The sequence below is a fragment of the Dermacentor silvarum genome, chromosome 5, assembly GCF_013339745.2.
Source record: "Dermacentor silvarum isolate Dsil-2018 chromosome 5, BIME_Dsil_1.4, whole genome shotgun sequence".
Lineage (NCBI taxonomy): Eukaryota > Metazoa > Arthropoda > Arachnida > Ixodida > Ixodidae > Dermacentor > Dermacentor silvarum.
In genome coordinates, this window is record NC_051158.1 from 23,481,519 (window position 1) to 23,505,803 (window position 24,285).

At 47.7% G+C, this 24,285-nt stretch overlaps 1 protein-coding gene across 2 annotated transcripts in view; it reads left to right on the forward strand.

Annotated features, from left to right (window-relative positions):
- LOC119453076 (uncharacterized) overlaps positions 1-24,285 on the forward strand; it is a 244,767-nt gene that overhangs the window by 187,201 nt on the left and 33,281 nt on the right. For both annotated transcript variants that reach the window (XM_037715068.2, XM_037715069.2), the window contains exons 3-4: positions 1,620-1,876; positions 8,275-8,419. In XM_037715068.2, coding sequence (XP_037570996.1) covers positions 1,620-1,876; positions 8,275-8,419 — 402 coding nt within the window. The remainder of the gene's footprint in view (positions 1-1,619; positions 1,877-8,274; positions 8,420-24,285) is intronic.

The following is a 24,285-nucleotide window of genomic DNA, read 5'->3' on the forward strand; positions in this document are numbered from 1 at the left end:
AGCTGTTATAAGAAAAACTAAAACAAGGTGCAAGATACAATTAAGAAACTTACGGGGTTTGTTCGTCACAGGTCTGAAGACGGAACACCGTCGGTCTTGTAACGGTATCTTGCACGGCGTTTTTTTTAAACTGTTTTTATTATAACGGCTTGGCTAACGTTAGCTGGGACACCATATATAACAATATGTACATTCAGCCTCCTTGATGGAATCTGTTCACTGCACTCCTAACCGACTGAATGCACGGGAAATTTGTGCCTCATCCAAACGCGTGCAGGCTAATCAAGCTTAACCAATTTTGGTCCCGGGGCACAACCCTTGCAAAACTTTGAATTATCTATAGCCATGTTAGCATCAAATGCGCTCTGCGTCCGGAATGAATCCCAGATCCCAGGCTGTTTAAGAATGTAAAGCCTGTTCATATTCCACAATGTCTGCGAACAAAGAAGCTTATTTCTTTTCTTTTTTCTAGCAGGCGGGGGGGTTTAGAAAAAGAGCAGATCTGTTCGGAAGCCCGCGCATCAAGCACTCGCTCAAGGCACCGTAACAGCTGGATCAAGTCTGTTAAATCGCCATATGTGCTGATCAGTAATATAAAATGCATACAACACTTCCTGGGGTGATGCGAAATAGATAACCGCTGCTTCCACATGCTTTGTAAACTTGCTTTTTTTATGGCTGAAAAGCAAAAAGTTAAACATCTCATCACCAAGCTCTGCAATACACATGGGTAGAAATTTTGATGACACTCTCACTGATTAAGAAAAGATGTTGAAAGGGTATATTGGTGCAATGGGTGCACGTTAAAGAACTCCGGGCGGTCAAAATTAATCCGCAGTCTCCCATTACGACTTGCCTCGTAAACATATCCTGGTTCTAGCATGTGAAACCCCTTAATTTAAATTTTTCATAGGGTGTACTGGGTAGCCGGAGAGATCAGAAATATTATTATTGCGTCTATAAGGATATTCCCCAGAGAGAATTTTGGTGCTTCTCAGTCTAAGCAAGTTTAGTCCCGGTTACCTGCCAGAGATAATTCTGTGTGAATGGTCTTCCCAATTTAGGTGAACAATACACAATTGAGCGCTTGCCTACGGTCAAGATTTGTGTAGTCAGCTACATTTCGAGTGTTACTACTGTTTACTTCGTCAGCAAAGCTTATAACGTTGAAATACAGGTAGGATAAACCGTGCTGGAAGTGCATGAACTATCGCGATTTCAGGAAAAGAGATAGAGTCACTGATTGTGCGAGTTAAAATGCCTAGACTATAAGAAATATTACAGTAAATGACGGGGAATAAAATCTCGGCACCTGTATTTCCAAGCATTAGACCGTAAAAATGACGGCAAGCCTTCATATTGTAAGGTGTACGCCACGACGTACTGCACAAGGCAGCCAATCGAAGTGCGCCATTATCACAAGCATTTTCTTTCTTTTTTTTTCTTTTTGATGTGGTAATCATGCGTCTCTCCTACCCTTCTTGTTTACGGTGACAGAAACGTCTTGTCGGAATGACGCCAGTGGCTTATCAGAAGTGATACAAATGTGACCCTTAAAGTGACGGCTGGCGTTTACAGCGTATTTATAAACGTGCCGCTCCGCACCTCTCTGCACGCAGGCCAGCCCGAGGCCTCCGTACCTGACCGCCACGGATTACGTGTTCTACGTGAAGCGGCAGACGCAGCGGGAGAACAACCACCACCACAACCACCACAACAACCACAACAACCAAAATGGCGGCGGCAACTGTCGCTCGCTGACGTCATCCGGCGGCGACCAACCGCCGCTCAGCCCGGAGGATGCCATGGTCGAGCTGACAAACTTCACGGAGCTCATGCGTCGGCTCAAGGAGGACCTGCGCTCTTCCTATAGCAGGTAAGTTGCTACTTAACCGGATGTTCTTTTTAGTGTGAACAGACTTCAACATCACCTGTGGCAGATAGCGCATTTTTTTAATTGGCTGGTTTACTTAAGAGGCGGACGATACTTGTAGGATAAATTGTAGTAATCGTAGATGCAAACAAAAGACCAACCCAGTTTTTTTAATTTTTCGTTAATTTGTCCCCAGCTTGAGCCCTCTGAGAGCTGTTGCAGGGTGGGAAATACAATCTCATAACAAAAAAGTGGCATGCGCAAAAATAATTAATAATTATCTGTTGATTGACTAACTTTGTAACGATTCGTATATGAGGGACGTTTGCGAATTAACATTGTTTCACTAAATCACCTTGCTGTGGATAACACAAAAGTGGTGTGGGCAAAAAGTGTGACTACTTAACGTTGTCATGACCCACTACATGCAGGGTACGTGTCTTCATTTTAGAATTGAAGCCGAGCAATATTGAGGTCATACTTATATTAGCTGAAATTCAGTTCTCAGCAACGCTACTATGCACATACGATGATGTATTACGAGAAGTATACATCGTTAAATTCTGTGGGGAACGGATACTAATGCCCTAGTTAAGGCTTATCAGCAACGCCGAAAAAAAGTGAAGTGTTTGTATGTGTCATCTGCAACATCAATACACTGCGTCATAATATTCAACGACCTACTGATTCCTCTAAACTGGTGCTAATTATAGCATTTCTGTTATATCCCTTGGTGGGGACAAATACATACAGCTTATTCGTCACATCTAACGGGAAGACATGATGATGACAGACGCGATGTTTATATCTGCCACATACGCCGCGAAGCTTACCTTATGTTTTTCGAGCTATCGCTGTAACTATCGTTGTAACATGGAGGTCCATTGTCGAATCCTGAGCGGTGACAATCTCGATCTTTGATCGTATTCTGTTCTTCAAGGGAGACACTGGTAATGTTAGAAGTGGCATTGATGCCAGCGGTAGACGCAACGAAGAATCATCTCCTGTGTTAACCTATCGCTCTACGCTCAATGGTTTTCGCTACAGCTATCGCTGGGCCATAGCGGACACGTGATCGAATCCTGGGCGGAGACGACTTCATTTTCTCGCAACTTTTTTTCTGCCCAGGGAACAATGGTCACAATATGCATTAAGTTCATACTCGCGACAGGCGACACACAAAAAATGTCTCCCGTTTTCAGGCTATCGCTGTAAGTTCTCCGGCTTTCGTTGTTTCTATTTCTGTGACATGGCGCCTTTGGGATCGATTCACGGGTGGACTTTTTCTTTTCTTCCGACTTCTGGCAGTGGAAAACGATGATCATAAATATGAGGTGGTTATGCACTCGAGAACTGTCGCTATTTTGTCGAAAAGCTTCTTCTTCTTCTTTTTTTTTTGGCGCGTCGCCGTCGCTTTAGCGAGATAGAGCGAGATAGTTTCTATAGCGCCAACGTCCAGGTTGGTCGCGACCACACCTCCGAGTACATAACCAGCAATCTTTCCGCAACGCTCGTTTAACGATGACTCCGCCGTAACGGAGGCGTTGCGATCGCAAACGCCACTTTCCTCCCCACACGGCTTAAAGGAAACAAAACAAATAAGGAAAGGAAATGCGCAGACAGAACTGGCCCGACGGATGGTGTCTGTCGCCTCCCGATCCGGCATCGGCGGGCTTTCGCCTTTCCTCTGAGCTCCGGGGTTGGTTTTTAGCGTGAAGTATATAAATCATAGCCGGGCAGTAAATACTCCGCTGGACTTCGTGTCTGTACCTATATGCGCAGAGAGCTCGCTACGTTTTGCAGCACCTATACCGTATTTACGCGCATACGGACCCCCACGCCACACTTTCTAAGGCGAAGGTAGGATTTTGTTCGTATTGTACATTCGGTATAAGTTGATCCTTCGCTAAATGTTTTAAAAGTTGCTGACATGCCTAACGGCATGACGGCACCCAGAAGCACCATCGGTGCAAGTGGGCCGCTGATGTGGAACGCTGCGGTTACAACGACAGCGATATGCCTAAATCGACGAAGAATGAAGCTCAAACTTGATCACTAGTTCGTAATCTCGAAATAAAATGTGCGCGCAGTGTGTATAGACAGCCGCTCGCGTTACTATCTACATCATTCGCGACGTCGTTAGTGGTATCAGCAGGTAATCGTATGTCCGAATCGTGTAAAAGAGCATACTTATTGATCAGCGTGAAGACCACTGAAGACAGAGTTAGAACGACACGGGACAGCGCTCGTCCCGCGTCCTTCTTCCTCTGCAGTCTTCAGTTGTCTTCGCGCCGATCAATAAGTATGCATCCTTTGTCCCGCTCGCCCATCTCTCTACCTTACCGTGCAAGGGAGCCGCACCCTGTCGTTCCGAAAAATAAACAAGTGAGGTGCGGGTTTCACGCGAGTAAATACGGTAGTCGCAGCCTCCATCCCTCTCACTCCCGCTCTGCACCCCCTTCTCTAATCGCAGGCCTCTTCGGCTTTCTTTTCCTGAATGCCGCTGTTATAAGACGACTACGAGACGACGACGGCTCGTATACTCGCCACACAGCTGCGCACAAACGCGGCGTGGCGGTCTTGCCTTAATTCCTTCCTCTCCGAGTCCCTGGCCGCGTACGGCCGGGCTCCAGGCGCTGCTATACGGCCCGACGATACCTCCATCCTGCTTCCTCCCTTCCGGCTCGTTCATTCAGCGCTTGCGTCGCTGTTTCCGCTTTCTTCGACACTGGCGTGGGAAACGAAGTATGTGGAGTCCGCAGCTCTGAGCTGCGCGCGGTTATATGCGCGCGCGAGTAGGGAAAAGGCGAGGCATTTAGGTCATCTTCGTACGTACACGCCGAGCCATTCGGCAGAAATCGCGGAAATAAGAAAAAAAAAACAAAAAAAAAAACTGCCCTACGGGGTGACCATATATTCGCTCGCGTCGAATGTCTTCGGGGTGGTTCGTGTGTTTGCGTGCAATTACGCGAAACGGTGAACCGGAACGCGCACCCTATACAGAATAGCCGAAATCGGGAAAGACGACTTGAAATGGAGTAGTTTCTAAGCAGTGTGAAGGTGCGAGCAGTTTGAAGCTGTAGGAATATGAGGATGCGAAATGTTCCTGGTGGAATTAGCGCTTTCTGTCTTACTTTGTTTATTTGTGCTATTTTCTTTTGTAGTTCCCGAAGTGATATAGGGCGTTTTAGGAGAAGTATAGGACGTATCACGCGTTTTCTTGGCTATGGAGCTTTTTATATTCGTCTTGTACTATAGCCTGGCACAAGATACACTCATTATACTTATATATGCATATAGAGAACGTATTGTCGATACCCTGTTGTCATAGCAGGATTTTCATAGCAAGTAACTTCAAAAACATTCCACATGTCGAGTCTTTGATGACTTTGAAAGCACTGTAATCGTTTCCTTAATGGAAAATAGTGAACTGCCGTCGAGCTGACGCTGGAAAATCTGTGAAAAGGTGTGGAGCTAGCAACGTTGCCACCTGTCTCTCCTCCTTACGTCCAGTGTACATGGCTTACCGAGCCCGAGCTTACTGTATACGGAGCAGCCCGATCTCAAATTGAGAAGCATGGTGTATCGACACTGGTTAAAGAGACTAAAGAAGAAACAAGAAATTGCGCTGTATTAATAAATTACGCTTCTACAATACCAAGAAAGCCTCTCTTACGGCAACAGTTGGTAAGCCAGAAAAGCCGGTTGTGACGCCACCGCAATTCTAGTTTCCACGTCAGCTCGCAGTGACGTCTTGGATTCTGAGGGTGTGTGTGCGTGCGTAGTTAATTTTCTTATTGTTAATGAATGGGCTACATTTTATTCTCAAATACCCAAAGACAGACAGCAGCGACTTTCGTGACGTTTTAACCAATCACGGTGACCAAAATACGAGAGGACACTTTGAAATTCGCGACGTCACACCGACGTACGGAAGCCGAGGTTTCGGTGCGAAATTAGGAAAATTAAACAATTATCTTTATTTATGGTCTAATATTCAACATAGAACCGCGAAATTTACAATAGCTGACATTTTTTTAAACAATGGTTTATCAGTTGAAACTGATTTCGTCTTCCTCGTTAGTGTCTTTTTAACTTGGTGTTTCTTTAATTCTGTCACTCCTCCTTCTCCTAATTAGGCCTTTCTTTAGGCTGTTCCCACAAAGATAAAATATTCAGACGTGACCGCTCCGCTTTCCTAACGCAGACTTTTGCAAGGAATAATTAACCACTCTTTTAATGAAGACCCCTTCCGTATAGACTTAACAGTCAACACAGCGTTTTATCTTCACAGCGATCATAAGTGGAACGAGGAACAGACGCACTTCTCGTCTATTCGATGATGCCCTCAAAACGGACGGTCACTTATATGCTTGCGCGAAAACAAGCGCGGGAATTCGGTTGAATGGGCTTATAAATCATATTACGCAGACAGGGTCCGTTGTCCTCTTCCCTCTCCACCCCCCCTCCACCCTCCCTGACATTCGCATTCGCGTTGACATTGCCTTTTCCAAAGCGCGTGTACGTCCCACCATTTCTTAACCCCGAGAAGAACACTGCCAGGAGCGGTCGAGCCTAATGGCAAACTCATTGTCTCCGGCCTCCACCTCGCAAGCGCCACCTAGCGAAAGCTTCCTGTTTGGCTTTCTCACGTACATCATGTCGTTGAGTAGTGGCACTTGCGCGCGTTGGGGTAGTCCTCGTGCGACAGTCCTCTCGGGTGTCGATGTATTTCGTTGTTTCCTTTTCTGTTTTACCACTCCGCGCTCTGCGCTAATTGAAGAAGCGCTGTTTCCGGTTACGAGAGGACGACCGACTTCCTCCTACGGTTCCCAGGGGGAAGGAAACATACTGTGCTTGCTACACTCGCCGTGTGTACGTCGCAAAATTATTATTATTTTTCTCTCTATACAGTTAGTTCGTTGAAGCCAGAGAAAACATTGGCAGAATGCCGAAGAGGTCTTATGCGGGTTGTCTGAGAACTGTTCTTCCATTAGGAGGCGATCATCGACAAGTAGACTGGGCGTTGAAGCTCATCGACTCGCAGTTCAAACTTGAGTCGTTGAATACGCATTCGCACCTTCCGTCCTCCTTTGCGAAGGTGTTCAGAAAACTTACGTCGGACGCGTTAACAGCTACCGGTGGAGGAAGTGTCACTTCTTTATTGCCTGTTTCCTCGTTCACGAAGCAAGTAATTGAGTATGGTTTTCTGGAAGACTTCGGGAAAGTCGCACGAGAAACTTCCAACGCTATAGGTGTGCGCAGAACACGTGCCTCTGGTATTTTACGCGTTGGGCTTTTTAAACGCGAAAGTGACGGTGCATCCGGAAGCAAACGGAGAAGTAGCTCCGATGATGTTGCGTGTCCTCAGAGATTGCAAACGCAAAAGCGCGAGAGTCTCGAATGCCCCGCTGTGCGTGCTTCGGCTGAGAGGCACCCCAGCAACGCGCGTGGCCTTTCCCATCGAAAGCGTTGGACTAAACTGAAGCAGCTCCTGCAAACGTCTTTCTGTACTCTCGGAACGTCTTCTCATGGTCTGCTCAACGGACTTCGGCGACGTTCAACTTGGCATTTCGAGCCGAATTTTTACTGAACAGGCGTGGCTAAGCACGTAGTTGTGTTGATAGTGCTCGATGCAACCTATGCTAAGGACGGAAACACGATGGATCCCAGGGATGTGAAACACAATAATAGCTTATATTATGTATCCTGCATGAGGTGTCATCATCGCCAATATTCGTGGAACTTCTTCATCGCAAAAGGCATAATCTGTCGCATTGTAATCGCGCAATATGTGACGGTATAGTACCGACGCACATTTTAGTTATGTCACGACCTTCACTTTGTACATGTATACGGTTTTCGATGAATTCTGTAGAATATTTATGGACAACCTCTGAGGTAGGACCTTATACACTCTGTGACGGCGGCCGAATTACTGCATGCTTTCCACGAACGAAACGTTTTCGACTCTATAAGTTAGAGTTAGACACTTATATTAACGAGTTTTCTCTATGAAAGGTCTATAAAGGTTATATCGAGAAAAGTATCGGTCCATAAAGGAGGACGTCAATCTACTAGACGTACAGTTACACCGTATCGAACCGCTGTATACGACGGTGCTGGACGAGGAGTCTATAACCGTGGCTATCCGTGGCTTCAAAGTAACGAAGCACGACATTATAGTAACCCACTAATGTCGTCGAACTTTTAGGCACTGTATATTGTAGCTTTTCGCACTGGTGCACAGTTGAAAAAGAAAGAAACACTTGAAGGGGGGACACTTTTAAGTTGCTCGTTAGGACAGAGTCTTTTTGATAAATTTAAATATATGTTTTTTTCTTTATTCTGGTCTGGTTGTGTGCCCAGTTAGTCAAAGTGCCTCTCTCGTTTCGTTCCAGCTTCGTGGAGGAGTTTGTGAGCGAACCAAACGACGGCGTGACCCTGCTGCTGGACCTCCTCAAGACGTACCGCCGGAGCACGGGTGCCGACCACGGCCGCTACGCGTCCACCAGGGCGAGGCAGCAGCAGGCCAAGAAGGCGCAGGTGCGTGTGCGTACGAAACTGTCACGTGTGTCACAGACTGGTGCTGCCGAAACCATCAGGGTTGAGAGACGTTTCAATCTCGCGACGACTATTGAATATTGAGTGACTTTTCGAATAGGTTTCGAATAATAAATGGCCATTATCACGATTAATATGAAACGATGTTCGCATCCCAGGGTTCTTAAAGTTAGCAAGCTTAATTCAGTAATGTATACATAGTACGTTCTGAGACTTTGTCTATTAAAAACCCCTAATGTGGCATTAGGAGCAAACAAGTAATTTCTTCGCATCAACAGGGCTCTTCATAGAGGGCGAATGATCGCTGTACAGCCGGTAAAGAATGGCCACCTAAGTGACGCACAGGGCCTGCTCCACTGCACAAGTTTTCATGTTTTTATACTTTGCCCGTGGGGGTGAAAACTTACCGTAGTTTCTCTCCAATTTTATGTTTATTTTGGCGCAGTTGACGTTTTGAAATATTCGAAAAGTATTCGAAAAATATTCGCATTTAGGAATAGTGACTGTTCAATTCGAAGACCGAATGGGACAGGACACTATTCGCTTCGTTATTCGAAAGCTTCGAATAATCGCACACCCCTACATAAAGCCCGTGTGAACATACAGGATCATGATACGGAGCGTATGATTATTTTCCAAGGAGGAGTGGTGGGTTCAAAATCCGGCTGATAAGGCTGAACTGGCCTATCTGCCGTAGGAAGTAGTTTGAACAAATCTGTGCGTTAAACAAGACAGTGTAGTTTCGTACTACGAACGTAAAATATCAGCGAACCACTTCGTCACCTAAACATTGATGATATTCTCGACGACTCATTACGGCATATACACGTAACATCCTCTAATTACGACAGCAAAATGAAAATAGTATGAAGAAAAGAAAGAACAAAAACGACGACGAAAGAAGGTTATAAATATAGAGAAGGTGGTGGGGAGGAGAAGGTAGTAAAACTTATTTTTGTACCTACGCACTGGGCCAACCGCAGCGTATATAATATGTATAATTACGAGATTACGTTACTACGCTCCGTAGCTTAAGAGGCCAAAGGCCGATGTGGGTCGTATCCCACGGCATTGTATATTGCGCGAGCGCAGGGCTTTATTTAACAGGCGCCCGACACGACATAAGAGGAACAGAAAAGAAAGGACTAAATTGAGAAAGGAGAAATTCGCTCCACGAGGCTGTCTGCAGCGTGCGAAGGGGCCTTTACCGTGCGGCTCTCTTCAGCGCCGAGAGGCGTTTTAAATTCGCAGTCTTTTGCTCTGTTCGCTGCATCTCGCCGTTTCGTAGTACGTTTCACAGTTATTTTCCGCCGTGTCATGTTATCCCACTCTTAGCTTGTGTTTCTGGTATACTTCGTGACGTTGTGGGTCCAATTATGTCTTTCTTTCTTTCTTTCTTTCTTTCTTTCTTTCTTTCTTTCTTTCTTCTTTCTTTCTTTCTTTCTTTCTTTCTTTCTTTCTTTCTTTCTTTCTTTCCGTCCGTCTGTCTATCTTTCCCTCACACATGTTCAGGCACACACTCATAAGCGTGTGCGTGATCGTCGTCTGGTTCTGCCTCTTTCGTCCCAAGCCAAGACTAGCCAATGTAAACCAAGACGATCCATGACCAGCCACCGAATCGTCGAGTGCGCCATTATGGGGCCCGTGAGATAAACCCCTCCCCCTCACGCCTGCTACAGCTTCTCCTATGCTTAGGAATAACAATGGAGGCTATGCGCTCACGTGTGCCGCGCCAGTGGGTCGTACTTCTTTCTTCCTTTTTTTTTTGCAGTCTATCTGCGCGGAACTCTGTTCTTGGTCAATCATTCAGTGAATAAACTAGTACGGTATGGTATGGTAAAACTTTATTAAGGTCCTTCGGAGCGTGCGTGAATCATTAAATTATCTATTTTAACATGTTTACAACTCATGTTTGGTGTAAAGCCACGACGATTTTCTTATTCCTGTTTTCTTTACTTTTACTTTTACGAACGTTAACGCTTATATGCATCGTTAACTGTCTCAAATTGAAACAGACAACCGCTTAGATTGGTATGCTTGAGAACGTGGCTGATAGTGACTGTGACTGACCATTTGCCACTGACTATGGCTATGGCCCGACTCGGATAAGCTGGTATGTCTTGCTTGCTTACTTCGCAGTAGAATGGTCCTTTCCTCTTCCCGCTCCCATAGGCGTGTGAGCTTACAGAAGTGTACAATCGTAGCATGCATTTTTGTGCAGGACTTTCGTTCAATGTTTGAGATGAGGCTCAGGCTTTAGTATTAGAAATTGCGCGAGGCAATTGCATGGGTATGTGAGATAATTACACCGATGTATCAAGAATGTGCTATTGGCGAGGCAATTGCATGAGTCTATGAAATACATTCATGGGTATATTAGGTATCTACGGGATTGAATAGTATGTAATTAGGAGGTAATGACATGAGTGTATACGACGCAACAGCGTGGTATAATTCTATGAGCCTATGACGTAGTTGCGTGGGGTAATTGAATATAAGAGGTTTGTATGAGGTAGTTGCACGAGAGCGTAAGGCAATTCGACTTGCACAAATATGCCTGGTCATCTATGCAGCATGTGAATGGCCTGGTTCATCCCATTTGTGCAAGGCATCGCTGCATTTCGCAGGTCATATATCTACATTAAGTTAAAGAAGCTTGTTGTGGCTAGTAATTAAGCCGTACGACTGACTGCAGTTACCCTCATAAGGTGGCACATTATGCGCTTCAAACGCATGCTCAAGACGTATGTCGCAGGTATCATTCGGGAAAGACAGAAGGCTTGAAGCAATTCGCAGCGACTCAATGTGGCACTTGTGGTATTCGCGGAGGCTACCGAATTACTTGGAATTACGGCAGAGGGGCTTTTGGTCCACTCCGTGGATCACACGGAGTGGACCAAAACCGACACTGCTTTTAAGAGAGGCTTCATTTCAAAACTCAATAGTTCGCCGGCGATGTGAACAGAACCAGTTCATCCTATGGGCAGACGATGCTTGCGTTAACATTGCCCTCTGCATGGCGAAGCAATTTACGAACAGAAGTGCACAGAACAGAAGTTACTGGTGGACTGCAGCCACAGGTGCACTGCAGGCACCTGTGACTGCCAGCAATTTGCATCCGCAATTTTTTCACCGCACTGCGGTATACAATCTCTGATGACACCGTGTGAAAGAAATGGACGAGGGTGGCGATGTGGGCTTGTTGGTCGGTCATCATGGAATGGTATTTTGAAGCGCAGAAAAAACACGGACACCGGAGAAGAAACGAAGACGAAGACAAACGCTTGTCTTCGTCTTCGTTCCTTATCGTGTCCGTGTTTTTTCTGCGCTTCAAAATACCATTCCGCGTGAAAGAAGGACCACCCAAGGCGACGTGGCGGCTGTTCAAGATGGCATGGCCTCGAATGCCTTTGTCGTCTGCTACAAGTTGACCGCAGTTGCGCAGTTCTCCGTTCTATTGCACCCAACAGTTTGGAAAGACAGTAGTGAGAACCTTCGTCGCTTCTAGCAGACGACGACAGCCGTCGACAGACGGCCGCGAAAGAAAACTAGCCAAGCAGACGACAACGCGAATCTCCTCCGAATTGTCCACGCATGTAACGTTTCTCATGACTGCGGCGCCATGCCGAGCGGTGACAGCGCCGTTGCGTCTGCAGGGCTCATTGTTCCTTGAGAAGCGTGATGGTCTCAGGCATTCGCGACGCCTATTTCGCGCCGTTGAACGCGGGGCATGGTTGGGAACAGACGGGACAACGAGCAGACGACGTGTGTGTCCAGCACCCTGGAGTGGCTGCACTTCTGCCGGCCGTCCGTCTGTTCGCCTTCTGTTTCGTGCGTTTCTTTTTCTTTCGTCTGCAACTGGGCCGCTGCGCCGCCATGTTAGGGTACGCTATGCGCTTGGCGGTTGGTTCATTGTGCGCGGCGCGCTTCGCGCTCGCCCACACGAGCGCGTCGTGCGCGCTGGCGTTGATTTCGTCTTTGGCGGTGTGAATGGAGCTCTCGTTTGCGCCGCATACAAGAGCGAGCGACAACGCTGTAGCGTGGCGTTTTAAAATAAAATGCGAGCGTTGCGTGATTTGAGTTGGCGTCGTTTGAGAAACGCGAGCGGAGAGCATGTTGTTCGCGCGTTTCACGGTCCCGGTGTATATATATAGCGAGTCCCTACTTGAGATGCGCGAATCGTGACTGCTTTTGCCCGGTTCTCACACTTATTCACGCTGGGACCAGATTAGATTCATGCGAGAGGATATAGCAGAAGAAGAAGTAAAAAAAAAAACAGAGAAAGAAGAGAAAGAAACTTTAAGTTTTCGCGAAACGGAAAGCAGACGACGTGGTTTCGGAACGTGACGTATCACTTATAAAGAGCTCGCAGAAAGCGGCAATTGCCGCTATTTTGAAACCTATAGAATTCAATAGTAAAATGAGCTACAATATGGCCGTGACTTGAACTGGTGTCTGGAGGCTCCGTAACGGAGTACAAATTTGGAAGCGGACAATAGCGGGCGTTGGGCAAGTCTGACGCGCAAGAATGCGGCGCTGCGTTTCCTAGCTTCTCACGATTTATGCCTTAATTTCTATGTCTCTAGCTGTATTTATCTCTTAGCTGATATATGTACGCTGTGTTGTAAAGAAAAGCTACCGCGGTTGTCATGCGTGCAAAGGGTGGATTGGAAAACATGAAAGGTTACGGAGGATGCGCATATTACTGGAACTTAGAAAAAGAAAGTTTTGAATTGAATTGAAATATGCAAGACAGCACTGATCATCGACGCATTGGAGCGATATAGTGAAGTAGCGAAATATAAATAAATGAAAAATAGGCGGTGGCTACACATGTAACTGGAACATGAAGTAAATTGAATAGAGTTATGAAACGCACGGCGATCTTCAACGTCTTGGGCCGATAGGGAATTATAGTGAAAGACAGAGAAGTGAAAGACAACGGAGGCTACACATTTATTTGGAACACGGAATATATTGAGTTTATTCGAAAGAAGAAACAAAGCGCTATCTGCGTTGTTTTGGGGTCGTAGATAATTAGTGGACGTTTGCTTACCATCTGGGGAGTGCCTTACTGAAGGCTACAAGTTTGGGAACAAACATGCAAAGCTAGCCGGGAGGCTGTGGTCCTGAACTCAGCATGATGCTCCGTACCGCATACGAAGCATCCAAAGTACAAAGCTGATCACAGACTTCGCAGTGCTAACCTATGTTGATGTCTGAGAGAGAGAGAAGACAGGGGAAAGGGAGGGAGGTTAACCGGAGGGGGACATCCGGTTTGCTACCCTACGCTGGGGAAAGAGGGGAGGGTGAGGTAAAGTGCTAGGAAAGTAGAGAGAGAGAAAGAAATGGAGCACAGATGCACAACCAGACTCGGTCAGGATGTTGATGTCTAAGGTTAACGTAAATGAAATGAAGCTCCTTTTTTATACTGCGTGACCCGAACCGCTCTTCTAAACCGGCTACCTCCTCTGCGAAGCGCTGGGAAAATTTTCAGTAACACCGTATAAGTAGCCTGCATAGGGCGTCCCAGCTATCGTTAGACAGCGGTTCAACGAAAAAAAAAAAGATTTAAAAAAACACGGTGGAAGACGCAATTATGAGATCTACGGTTATCGATCGTCAGAGGTCTCACGACCATGAGCTGGGACACGCGGTATACTTTTGACAAAAGACAGTTCATACCATGAAAAATCTAATGATGCAGTTAGGAAATGAGTTCAAATAACAAGCTCTGATAACCGGTACACGTGCATAGAGTAACGAGAGATAATTGCATGGAGATACGCATCCGAGGCCATCGTAATTGCACGTTGTGTAACTCCAAGCACATGCGCATGCGTATTACTTAGCAGCGCACTAAGCATAACGTGTCTTATAAATACAATCGGTAGGGAGATTATGTCGAGACAATCGTTTCATTTGTAGAAGGCTGTACTACAGACGAGACCTGTGCAGTTCTTCAGAACTTTATGGTGTCAGAGGAGACATGGTGTAAAAAACAGCGCTAAAAATACGGACGGAAGGAAGAACACAGGACGAACGCTGACTGCCAACAGTGGCTTTATTGTGAGTGCACAAATATACAGCTTGAAATGGAAGGGAGAAAGGGAGACAACAAAGAAAGGGGGAGGGGAGAAAGGGTTTAGATGCCAGTTGCGCTTGCGTCTGAAGTTAAAACTAACAATCATATAAAGTAGACATCTGTATTCCTTGTCGGTGAGAACGAGTGAAGGGGAGCTGACGCATAACGGGCTTATGCGCATGTTTCAAAAATTTCACATGCTTGGCTGCCTCGATAACGGTGCAGTACCTTAGTATCATCAAGCACCGGCCTGCACCCGCATTTGGCGCAGTGAATAGCGAGATTGCTTCCATTCTTGTTTTGACGTTATCCTTCTGTCCGTGTTTTTAGCACTGTTTTTTTACACCATGAATGCATACCAACGAGCTCGCCTCCAGACCCTGCCAGAGGAAGCCGATTGCGCCCGTTCAAAAACTTAGTCACGTTATAAAAGTATTTCTTATAGTCGAATTCCGATCCCGCTTGTAAGTAGAGGAACACAGATGAAGGTCGTAGTGCCGCGTGTATATAGGGCCGAGGAATGAATAGTTCAGTCAGCGTGTAATAACTCTCCACGGCAAGGTACCTATCGCCTAAGGTATTCGGTTCTGGCGCTACAGATTAGTTGTAATCGTCGGCTTTGTCTAATGCGCGCGTACTCAAAGGGCTAATCACTGAGCTGATATGAGAGCGCACTAATGACAAGGCGCCAACTAATCACAGAGGTTCGCGAGCGTTGTACATTCGCCGTTGGTCTTACGCAACACTCCGCAACACCTGATGGTCTTTCTTTGCTGGTCAATTAAGTCTCACCCGCCGCTCTAGGGGTGGCGAACAAATGCACGGAAATAAAGGTCTATAAGTGGTCTACTACAGGGCTCTTTGATAACAGTTCCTCTAACGAAGGAGAAAGAATGTTCGCCTCGCTTTCTACTCAGTTATCTTTCACTCGGCGCCGCTGGAGCGGCGAATCAAAGGCGCGGCTAACTACAAAGACGTCTATAAGCGGTCTACTAGAGCTGTTCTAATGACGACACTCTCCTAAGCGAAAGAGAAAGCGTGCTTTGTTGGTCACGGTCGACACGTCAGGCTCGGTAATCAAGCAGTGCCCTGCGTGCCGTGGTTAATGGGGTCTACGGGCTAAATTGTCACGACAATGACAGCTTATTAGATGGTTCAGACGGTCAGCGGACAAACGAAGCGCATTACTAAAATCGCAGCGTGCATGCGTGCGCGCGCCAAGCGGTGACTGTGGCGTGACCACTGGAGCAATCAGAGCATCCATTAGGCCTGGAGCGTGCGCACGTGAGGTAATCGTTAAGTTAACCATGCAAGTCGTGACCTTATTAGGTGGTCAGCATGCATAGATGACTCTGTTGCGTAAGGTAGAGTTTGAGACTATCCGAGGCAAACAGGCTGTGCTTAACGGTGATCCTTCATTTGCCGCAGCTTTGAATTGGTCCTTGTACGTATTCGTGATGTGTTTATTAGTATGATGGTAGTTTTGACAGCATGCGTTGAGTAAGCGCTGTGCTATACCACGAAAATGAACAGTATATGAATGATCACTCGCACAAGATTCTTATTTTCTCGTGGTTTTGTTTGACGCCAAATCCACTGCTCTTACGCGGTTTGCGGCGTCCACTTTTCGGCCTTTAATGATAAATTTCGCGTCTGGCGTTGGCGTACTTGGCGTATGCACTGTGAACACCCCTTAATGGGTGTTTACATCCGAGGCCTTCTATAGTCTATACTCTACAGTATAGTATGTAGTTAGAGTGTACAGTCTATAGTCTACATTACATAGGTGTACAGAAGTAGTCCATAGGTCACACCCATATACCCGAAAAGGGTGTAAAAATGGGAGTTATAGACCGATATGCACCCTTTTCACCTTTAAGGGTGTAAATTAGTTTACAGTGTAGACTGTAACGCAGCGATGACTTTTGCGACAAATGCGATTTGCAGCTGATGCGCAGCGCACCGGCAATACTGTTAAGCCTTTATGCAACTCTCCTCTTGACTACGCGGCAGTAAAATTTGTATCATCGCGAGTGCGCATTATCAAAAAAATAATTACGCGGATTTCATGCACCGCGACATCGGTAGACGCGAAGCATCTCGACGGCTTCCATCAAAGCTTAATATCGGGACTTTGTTGGTCTCGTCGTACAGGTATAGAATTGCAAGTACACGGGTGTAGGCATTGAGAAGTATACGTAACGTATAACGCTAGACGTTTAGCCCGTCTGCACCCCATCCAAATGCATGGTCAATTGTACCTCCCAGTCGCGTCGTGGGCGAAAGACCTTTAGGGTCGCCCTCAACTATATATACGAACGCGACATGGGACGTATAAGCCAGCGCCATTACTCGAGTGCTTCCTCTCCAAACACCTCCACGCTGACGTCACCGCTGTTCATAATGCTTTTCCACCTCTGCGCCTCAACTGTGTCTGAGATGCCCGCTACGTCTACTCGGTGAGACCCAGAGGCCAAACCCGAAGATATATATATATATATATATATAGGTTCACGGGTTACACCTCAGCGAATTTTTTGCGATAGCGTTATCAGGATCGGCCTATACCTGAATCTTTGGTTGCACTGCCCACAAGGTATGGGCCCACGTTGTACACCACAATAAAACCTTTGCGAGGACACAAATCGCGAGCTGTTGTCGGCATAGGCCCACAAAGTCACCACCTTTGATTATACGGTCTCCTCCGGGACGCGTATATTGAAAATCTAGACGCCCGCAGCGCCTATAGAAACCGCGTTTGAATGCGATTGGTTTTAACGTCGCCGGCGACGCTTGACGCCGCGACGCCCTTATCAACCGCTGTGAGAGTGCCGCGCCGCCTAACGCCTAACCTAACATCACGTAACCTAACGCCTCGAAACGTAATCCGTCACGGGGGCGTGCGTCGCGGACACCAAGCACAAAATGGCTGCGCGTTGCTATGGTACGTATGACATCAGAGCGTCGCCGGCGGCGTTTTCAGCCACTCTCGTTCAACCGCGGTTGCTAGGCGCTGTGCGTTCTCGATTTTCAATATAAGCCTCCGGGACTGGCTGCCAGTTTTGATTAGATTAGGCGACAGAACTGACACACCAAGCCTAGAGGACGTAAGCAAAGAAACCTTGACTTTGATATAATTACTTGTTAATTTATTCCTTGCGGTACATTCTTTTTCAACGGCGAGAATCTGACGCACATACAACGTTTGCCCAGCAACAAGCTCATTCATTCATTCGTTCGTTCGTTCGTTCGTTCGTTCGTTCGTTCGTTCGTTCGTTCGTTCGTTCGTTCGTTCGTTCGTTCGTTCGTTCGTAGTTTACACATGCATCACCATGCGTCGCCATGCGTCGCCGGTGGTCGCGTACCATCTGTGAACGTATTCGCGTCGCGCGAGCAATTTTATTTGCAAACACTTACTTCGCTATAGAATCAGGGACAAAATTGAGGAAGCTTCGGATGCAGTCTTGATCTGAGCGACAACTTCATAACAGTAATAATACGGTGAAAAATGTCCAGCGACAAGAAATAAGACGTTTCGTTCGTTCGTTCGTTCGTTCGTTCGTTCGTTCGTTCGTTCGTTCGTTCGTTCGTTCGTTCGTTCGTTCGTTCGTTCGTTCGTTCGTTCGTTCGTTCGTTCGTTCGTTCGTTCGTTCGTTCGTTCGTTCGTTCGTTCGTTCGTTCGTTCGTTCGTTCGTTCGTTCGTTCGTTCGTTCGTTCGTTCGTTCGTTCGTTCGTTCGTTCGTTCGTTCGTTCGTTCGTTCGTCGTTCGTTCGTTCGTTCGTTCGTTCGTTCGTTACGTTCGTTCGTTCGTTCGTTCGTTCGTTCGTTCGTTCGTTGTCGTTCGTTCGTTCGTTCGTTCGTTCGTTCGTTCGTTCGTTCGTTCGTTCGTTCGTTCGTTCGTTCGTTCGTTCTTCGTTCGTTCGTCGTTCGTCGTTCGTCGTTCGTTCGTTCGTTCGTTCGTTCGTTCGTTCGTTCGTTCGTTCGTTCGTTCGTGGTCGTTCGGTCGTTCGTTCGTTCGTTCGTATCGTTCGTTCGTTTCGTTCGTTCGTTATCGTTCGTTCGTTCGTTTCGTTCGTTCGTTCGTTCGTTCGTTCGTTCGTTAGTTCGTCGTTCGTTCGTTCGTTCGTTCGTTCGTTCGTTCGTTCGTTCGTTCGTTCGTTCGTTCGTTCGTTCGTTTCGTTCGTTCGTTCGTTCGTTCGTTCGTTCGTTCGTTCGTTCGTTCGTTCGTTCGTTCGTTCGTTCGTTCGTTCGTTCGTTCGTTCGTTTCGTTCGGTCGTTCGTTCGTTCGTTCGTTCGTTCGTTCGTTCGTTCGTTCGTTCGTTCGTTCGTTCGTTCGTTCGTTCGTTTCGTTCGTTTCGTTCGTTTCGTTCGTTTCGGTCGTATCGTTCGTTCGTTCGTTCGTTCGTTCGTTCGTTCGTTCGTTCGTTCGTTCGTTCGTTCGTTCGTTCGTTCGGTCGTTCGTTCGTTCGTTCGTTCGTTCGTTCGTTCGTTCGTTCGTTCGTTCGTTCGTTCGTTCGTTCGTTCGTTCGTTCGTTCGTTCGTTCTGGTAAATTCTTTTTCAACAGCGAGAAGCTGACGCACATGCTCGTATACACAATGTTTGTTGGTGTATCCTGTTCGGTGTGTGCCAGCAACAAGTTCATTAATTAATTAATTCGTTCGTTCGTTCTGTACGTGTGTTCCGTTCTCGTGGTGTGTCGGCAAGAAGTTCATTCATTCCCTCATTCGTTCATTCATTTGAAGAACCTTCCGCGGTGCCGTTCTTCCACGCGTCGTACGAGTTCAGAACCGGACGCGAGTACGCGGAGGCAGAAGAGACGTAGATGGCATCGCGGCCGCGCAGGCCATCTCGTCTGTGTGACCCGAACTGTACGCCTCGCACGCTTAGGCCGATCGGCGGCTTCGATAAGCGCCTGCCATGCCGTGTGAAAGTGGCCCCTTTCCCATCAATGACGGCGGTAGCCACAGTCGAAAGGACGCTCACGGTCGTTTTCGGGCCGCTGCCTGCTGTCGCTGCTGCACCTATCTTAGTCCCCTTCGCTGCCTCCGTCGCCTGCTGTCCTTAATCGTGAATCTTTTGTTAGTTGCGGGCAGTGCGGCGAACGCTACTCCCACTGAGACGGGAGGAGGAGCGTTCGGATTGGACACGGTCGCTCCGCCACTGTGACTGACCTTTTCCTGCTGCCATGCGCGTCGGAGTCCACGTTGTTAGGAACAGGATCGGCAAGAATTAAATTCTGGAGTCTTGCGTGACAAAACCACGAGATGATTACGAGGCACGCAGTATAGCGGAGGAGTCCGGTTTAATTCTGACCACTTGGGATGCTTTACCGTGCAGCCAATGCACGGTACACGGGCCTTTTCTTGCATTTTGATCGCCCCCATCGAAATGCGGCCGCCGTGGCCCGGATTTGATCCCAAGACCAAGGGCTTTGCCATGCAGCGCTACACCAAAGCCACTACGCCAACATGGCGGGTCAGGATCGGCACAGTATTACTCGACGTTCCTCTGCTGAACATTTCAATTCAAACTTCAGGAAGTGTTACTTACAGTGTTACTGTCAGTGTGCTTAACTTTGTTGTTATGCTAATACAAGGCGTGCGGGTGGGTTAGATGGACCTGACACGAGCCGTGATGGCTGACTGCTTTTGTCATTACTTCAAATGTAACGTTATTTATGCAGTACTATCACGCCTTGTACATTGTCCTATTTCTTGTCGCTGGACATCTTTCACCGCATTATTACTGTTATGAAGTTGCCGCTCAGATCAAGACTGCATCCGAAGCAAATAAAATTGCTCGCGCGACGCGAAGAAGTTCACAGATGGTACGCGACCACCGGCTATTACTCAGCGACGCACGGTGGTGCATGTATAAACTATTTGGCGGACTTGACCAATGAGTTCAAAGTCGACGGCCGACGACTTTGCTCGTCGCTATCGCTGTGATTCGAGCATTGCTTGTCTATCTGCATGGGCTCCAGTTCGCCCAGTAAAAGATCTTTAACCTACAACTTCTGGCAGTGTTTACTCCTTCGCCATTATCGCACCGTGACGATATTAATCAGAAAGTGAAAGGGTTAAAACCCGCCCCTCGCCTAAGTGGTCATCTCACTTCGATGGTAATGTTCTGGGTTCGCATTCAAAACATTTCGTAACCACTACCATTCAGCGTCTATTCAAATGCACTATACAGAATATGTATGTTGGTGTCCTCCAGGCACTTCCTCGCCGTGGAATTCAGCGATTTGGTTCAATGATGACCAGTCCCTTCATCCGCGGAGGGACGGCGCTTCGCTCAACCCGGTGGTAGAGTTACTGTATGTGTGTATACTGTATATGTACAGCAGGGAGCGTATACGCTCCCTGCTGGTATAGTTACAGCCGTAGAGTTACTGCCCACATTGCAGTAGAGCAACTCTGCCGCTTGCGTTAGATTTACTCTACTGCAATGCTACTCTACCGCAGTTACTCTGCTTACTGCATCTGCTCAGGCAGCTTACACAGTATACCTCTACCTGTTGGCGACGATCCACGGCAGATGTAGCGGCCATGTTGTCGCGCCCAAGCGCGTGTTAGATAGAGAGATAGCTTTAATGAATCATGCAGAGGACTTTACGGCAGCATGCCTTGCATGTTGCTTCAGGCGGGTATGATGAAAAATCAAGTGATATGCACAGTGCACGCCACAGCTACAAAACATGCACAAAACACACCGCGACACTCGACAAACTAAAGTATCTCCTTGAGTCTATTGTCTCTGAGGAAGTTTAAAAGTGCCTTCGTTGCGTGAGATGCGCTGGCTGCGTTAGTTCTCGGGTCAAGCTCGTGTCCAAGCTCGAGGGATGACAGTATTTCGCGAACGTTTAGAGCGGACATTAAGGCTCTTCCTTCTAAAGGAAAATTGGCTGCAAGTGCAGATTAGGTGGGCTTTGGCTTCCCGTATACGTTGCATGTAGGGCACAGTGGCGATGTTATCCGTATTGGTTTGATTTTAGATAGGAAGTATTTAGTTTTTGTTGCGTTTAGCCGACTGCGGTGTAGACATTAGAGCACTGCACGGGCTCGGGCTTACCCGAAAGCCCGGGCCCGGCCCGGCCCGTGGGCCGGGCCGGGCCGGGTAGAGGAGTTTTTTCACGGGCTCGGGCCGGGCTCGGGCACGGCGTGTGCTTTTTGACCCGGGCCCGGGCCGGGCTCAGGTTTTTTGACGCGAACCCGGGCCGGGCTCGGGCTTTCTGCGAGTTATTCTCGGGCTTCTCAACTCTGAAAAACATGTATTTTTCGGTCTCGGGCCGGGTTGGGGCCGGTTTCGAGTCGGGCTCGCGCCGGGCTCGGGCTTAAGGCAAAGGGGTGGCGGGTAACGGGCCGGGCGGGTAACGTAGATTATTTCCGGGCCCGGGCCGGGCCCGGGTCTCGCCATAAAAGTTTTGATCGGGCTCGGGCGGGCCGCCCAATGTGAAAACGGGCCCGGGCCGGGCCCGGGCCGCAAAAATCGGCCCGTGCAGTGCTCTAGTAGACATGCCCGATTGCGCCTGTGAAGCAGCGGTTGCCGTGAAATTACACACATTATTACATGTGTGCTTCCAGAACTGCAAGTCGCAGATCGCGCTACGGCAAGAAGAATTAGACTGTTCAAAGGGGCAATACCAGTGGGACTTTGCTCTCCGCGCCGCCATCAGAACACGGCCGCCGCGGTGGCCATGTATCGAACCCGCAAACCTCGTGATCAGCAGCACAACGCCGTACAGCTCCTTAACCAGAGCTACGGCTGCACGAGAAAGGTGTAACTACAGGTCCGTTTGCATACTAAAGCCATGACTTCTATAAAATAAAAAAAGCGTTTCACTTTAATGCTCTACGCAGTTTATTATACCGGCTCTTGCTGTATAAGGCTATACCATTATAACTGTACAGCTGCATTCTTCACCGCGTAGAGCGAGTGATGAAAGTTAGGCCTAGCGATGGTGGGTTAAGCCTCGCGACGCCCTCGACCCTCTTACGCCAATGACACCTCCGCTCCACCCACACGTACAACGAAGCTGGCTAAGAACTCTCACCCCCACTACCCCCCCCCCCCCCTTCCCGCCTTTCTATCTCACATCTGGTATATGCGTGAAGAGCGTAAAGTGTAAATACAGGGCACACGTACGCTCAGAGGAGACGGTTTAGACAGCCAACAAAAGGAAACGGAGTTCGCCGAAATTAAGCGCGCACTGAGAGGCCGCGTCGCCTCGAACAACGCGGTCCCTTCTTCAGCTCGGCGCATTTGCGTAGCCTTATGGCCGCGCGGGGCTTTTGAATGGGAGCTGATAACATTGGTGGCGTCGCCGTCCAAGTGCGAAACCGAAACTGTCCCACACCGCCTCGCTTGTGACGACGACGACGACGAAGACACCTTGCGGGCAACAAAAGCGAAATGGTCCTCTGAGCTGTTTTCTTCCGTTGGCTCCAATGTTCACCCTCTCCCTATCTCCGAGGGAGAGAAGTTTCGTTGAAGTTCCTTTTGGTTTTTTTTTTTTCTTTTCTTGGTTGCCGACTGAGGCGGCGCGCATCAATGGTTTACCGTTGTATGGTTGGACTGAAAGACGGCACAATTGAAATATCTCGCGCGGGCAATTTTCCTTTCTCTCTCTCTCTCTCTCTCTCTCTCTGTACCTCGCAATGCCATATAGAAAGGAGCGATGCATGTCCGTGCATGAAAGGCGCGCGCACGCCCTCGTAAAAGGGAGTTGAGCCAAATTCGTACGGCCGAGACTGCAGTTTCACCTTCCCTGACACAAGCTTGTTATTTGTTTCGCCAGTTGGTGCCTTCTTTTTTTTTTTTTTTCCCCATGGCGGTCTGGGTGGCTGCTGCATAGCGTCGACGTAGGCACCGACAAATGTTCTGGCCAAGTTTCCCGTGTGTTTCCAACGCCAACTATAAGCGATTTGACGTTAATAATAATAATAATAATAATAATAATAATAATAATAATAATAATAATAATAATAATAATAATAATAATAATAATAATAATAATAATAATATACTATTTCTCTCGCTACTAAACGTGAACGCCATGCGCACACTGAAAGACACCTGGAGCAAATAGATCAGCTTATTCGGTTGAATCTGCCGTATACTCCGTTTTAGCTCGTATACACCGTAGTATAGGGGCACATTCCCACTTTTAATATGCTTCAGTGCATTACACTGCGTATGCTTCGCCCCTATACTTCCGAAGGCCCAACGCATTTTTACTCCTCTAGTATTTATCCTCCAGTTCCTCTCCTGGCGAACTGGCTACTATATATACCTCCTAGTATTTCGTTTTGGTGATCTGTAAGTTCATACCTGGGTTAGCAGAGAAAGAGAGTTTAAACGAAAACAGTGACACATGTGAACCGTGCCACGTACAGGTAGCAAGGGTTGCCACTTGAAATCGGGTGACACGAATAAAATTCATCATGATAAACCAAAAATAAAAGAAGATATAAAAGAAGGAAAAGAAACGCATCTAGCCGACACACCAAAATTTCAAACGACCGCCTCCCGCAGCCCAGCCTGGCGCCAGGCTGGGCTGCGAAGCTGCAGTTGGTGCTGCCATCTATCGGCAGCTGTCCCGAACTCGCCCCACCTGTAATGGTCTCCGAGATTGCGGCGGCATCGTTACGGCTACGCATTCGGCTCCGAGGTTTTCAATAGAACGCAACCATGAGCGCGGCGCGATTGATCGGTGCACGACCTCGCGTTCTGCCGCGTCTCATAGGTGGCGCCACGCTT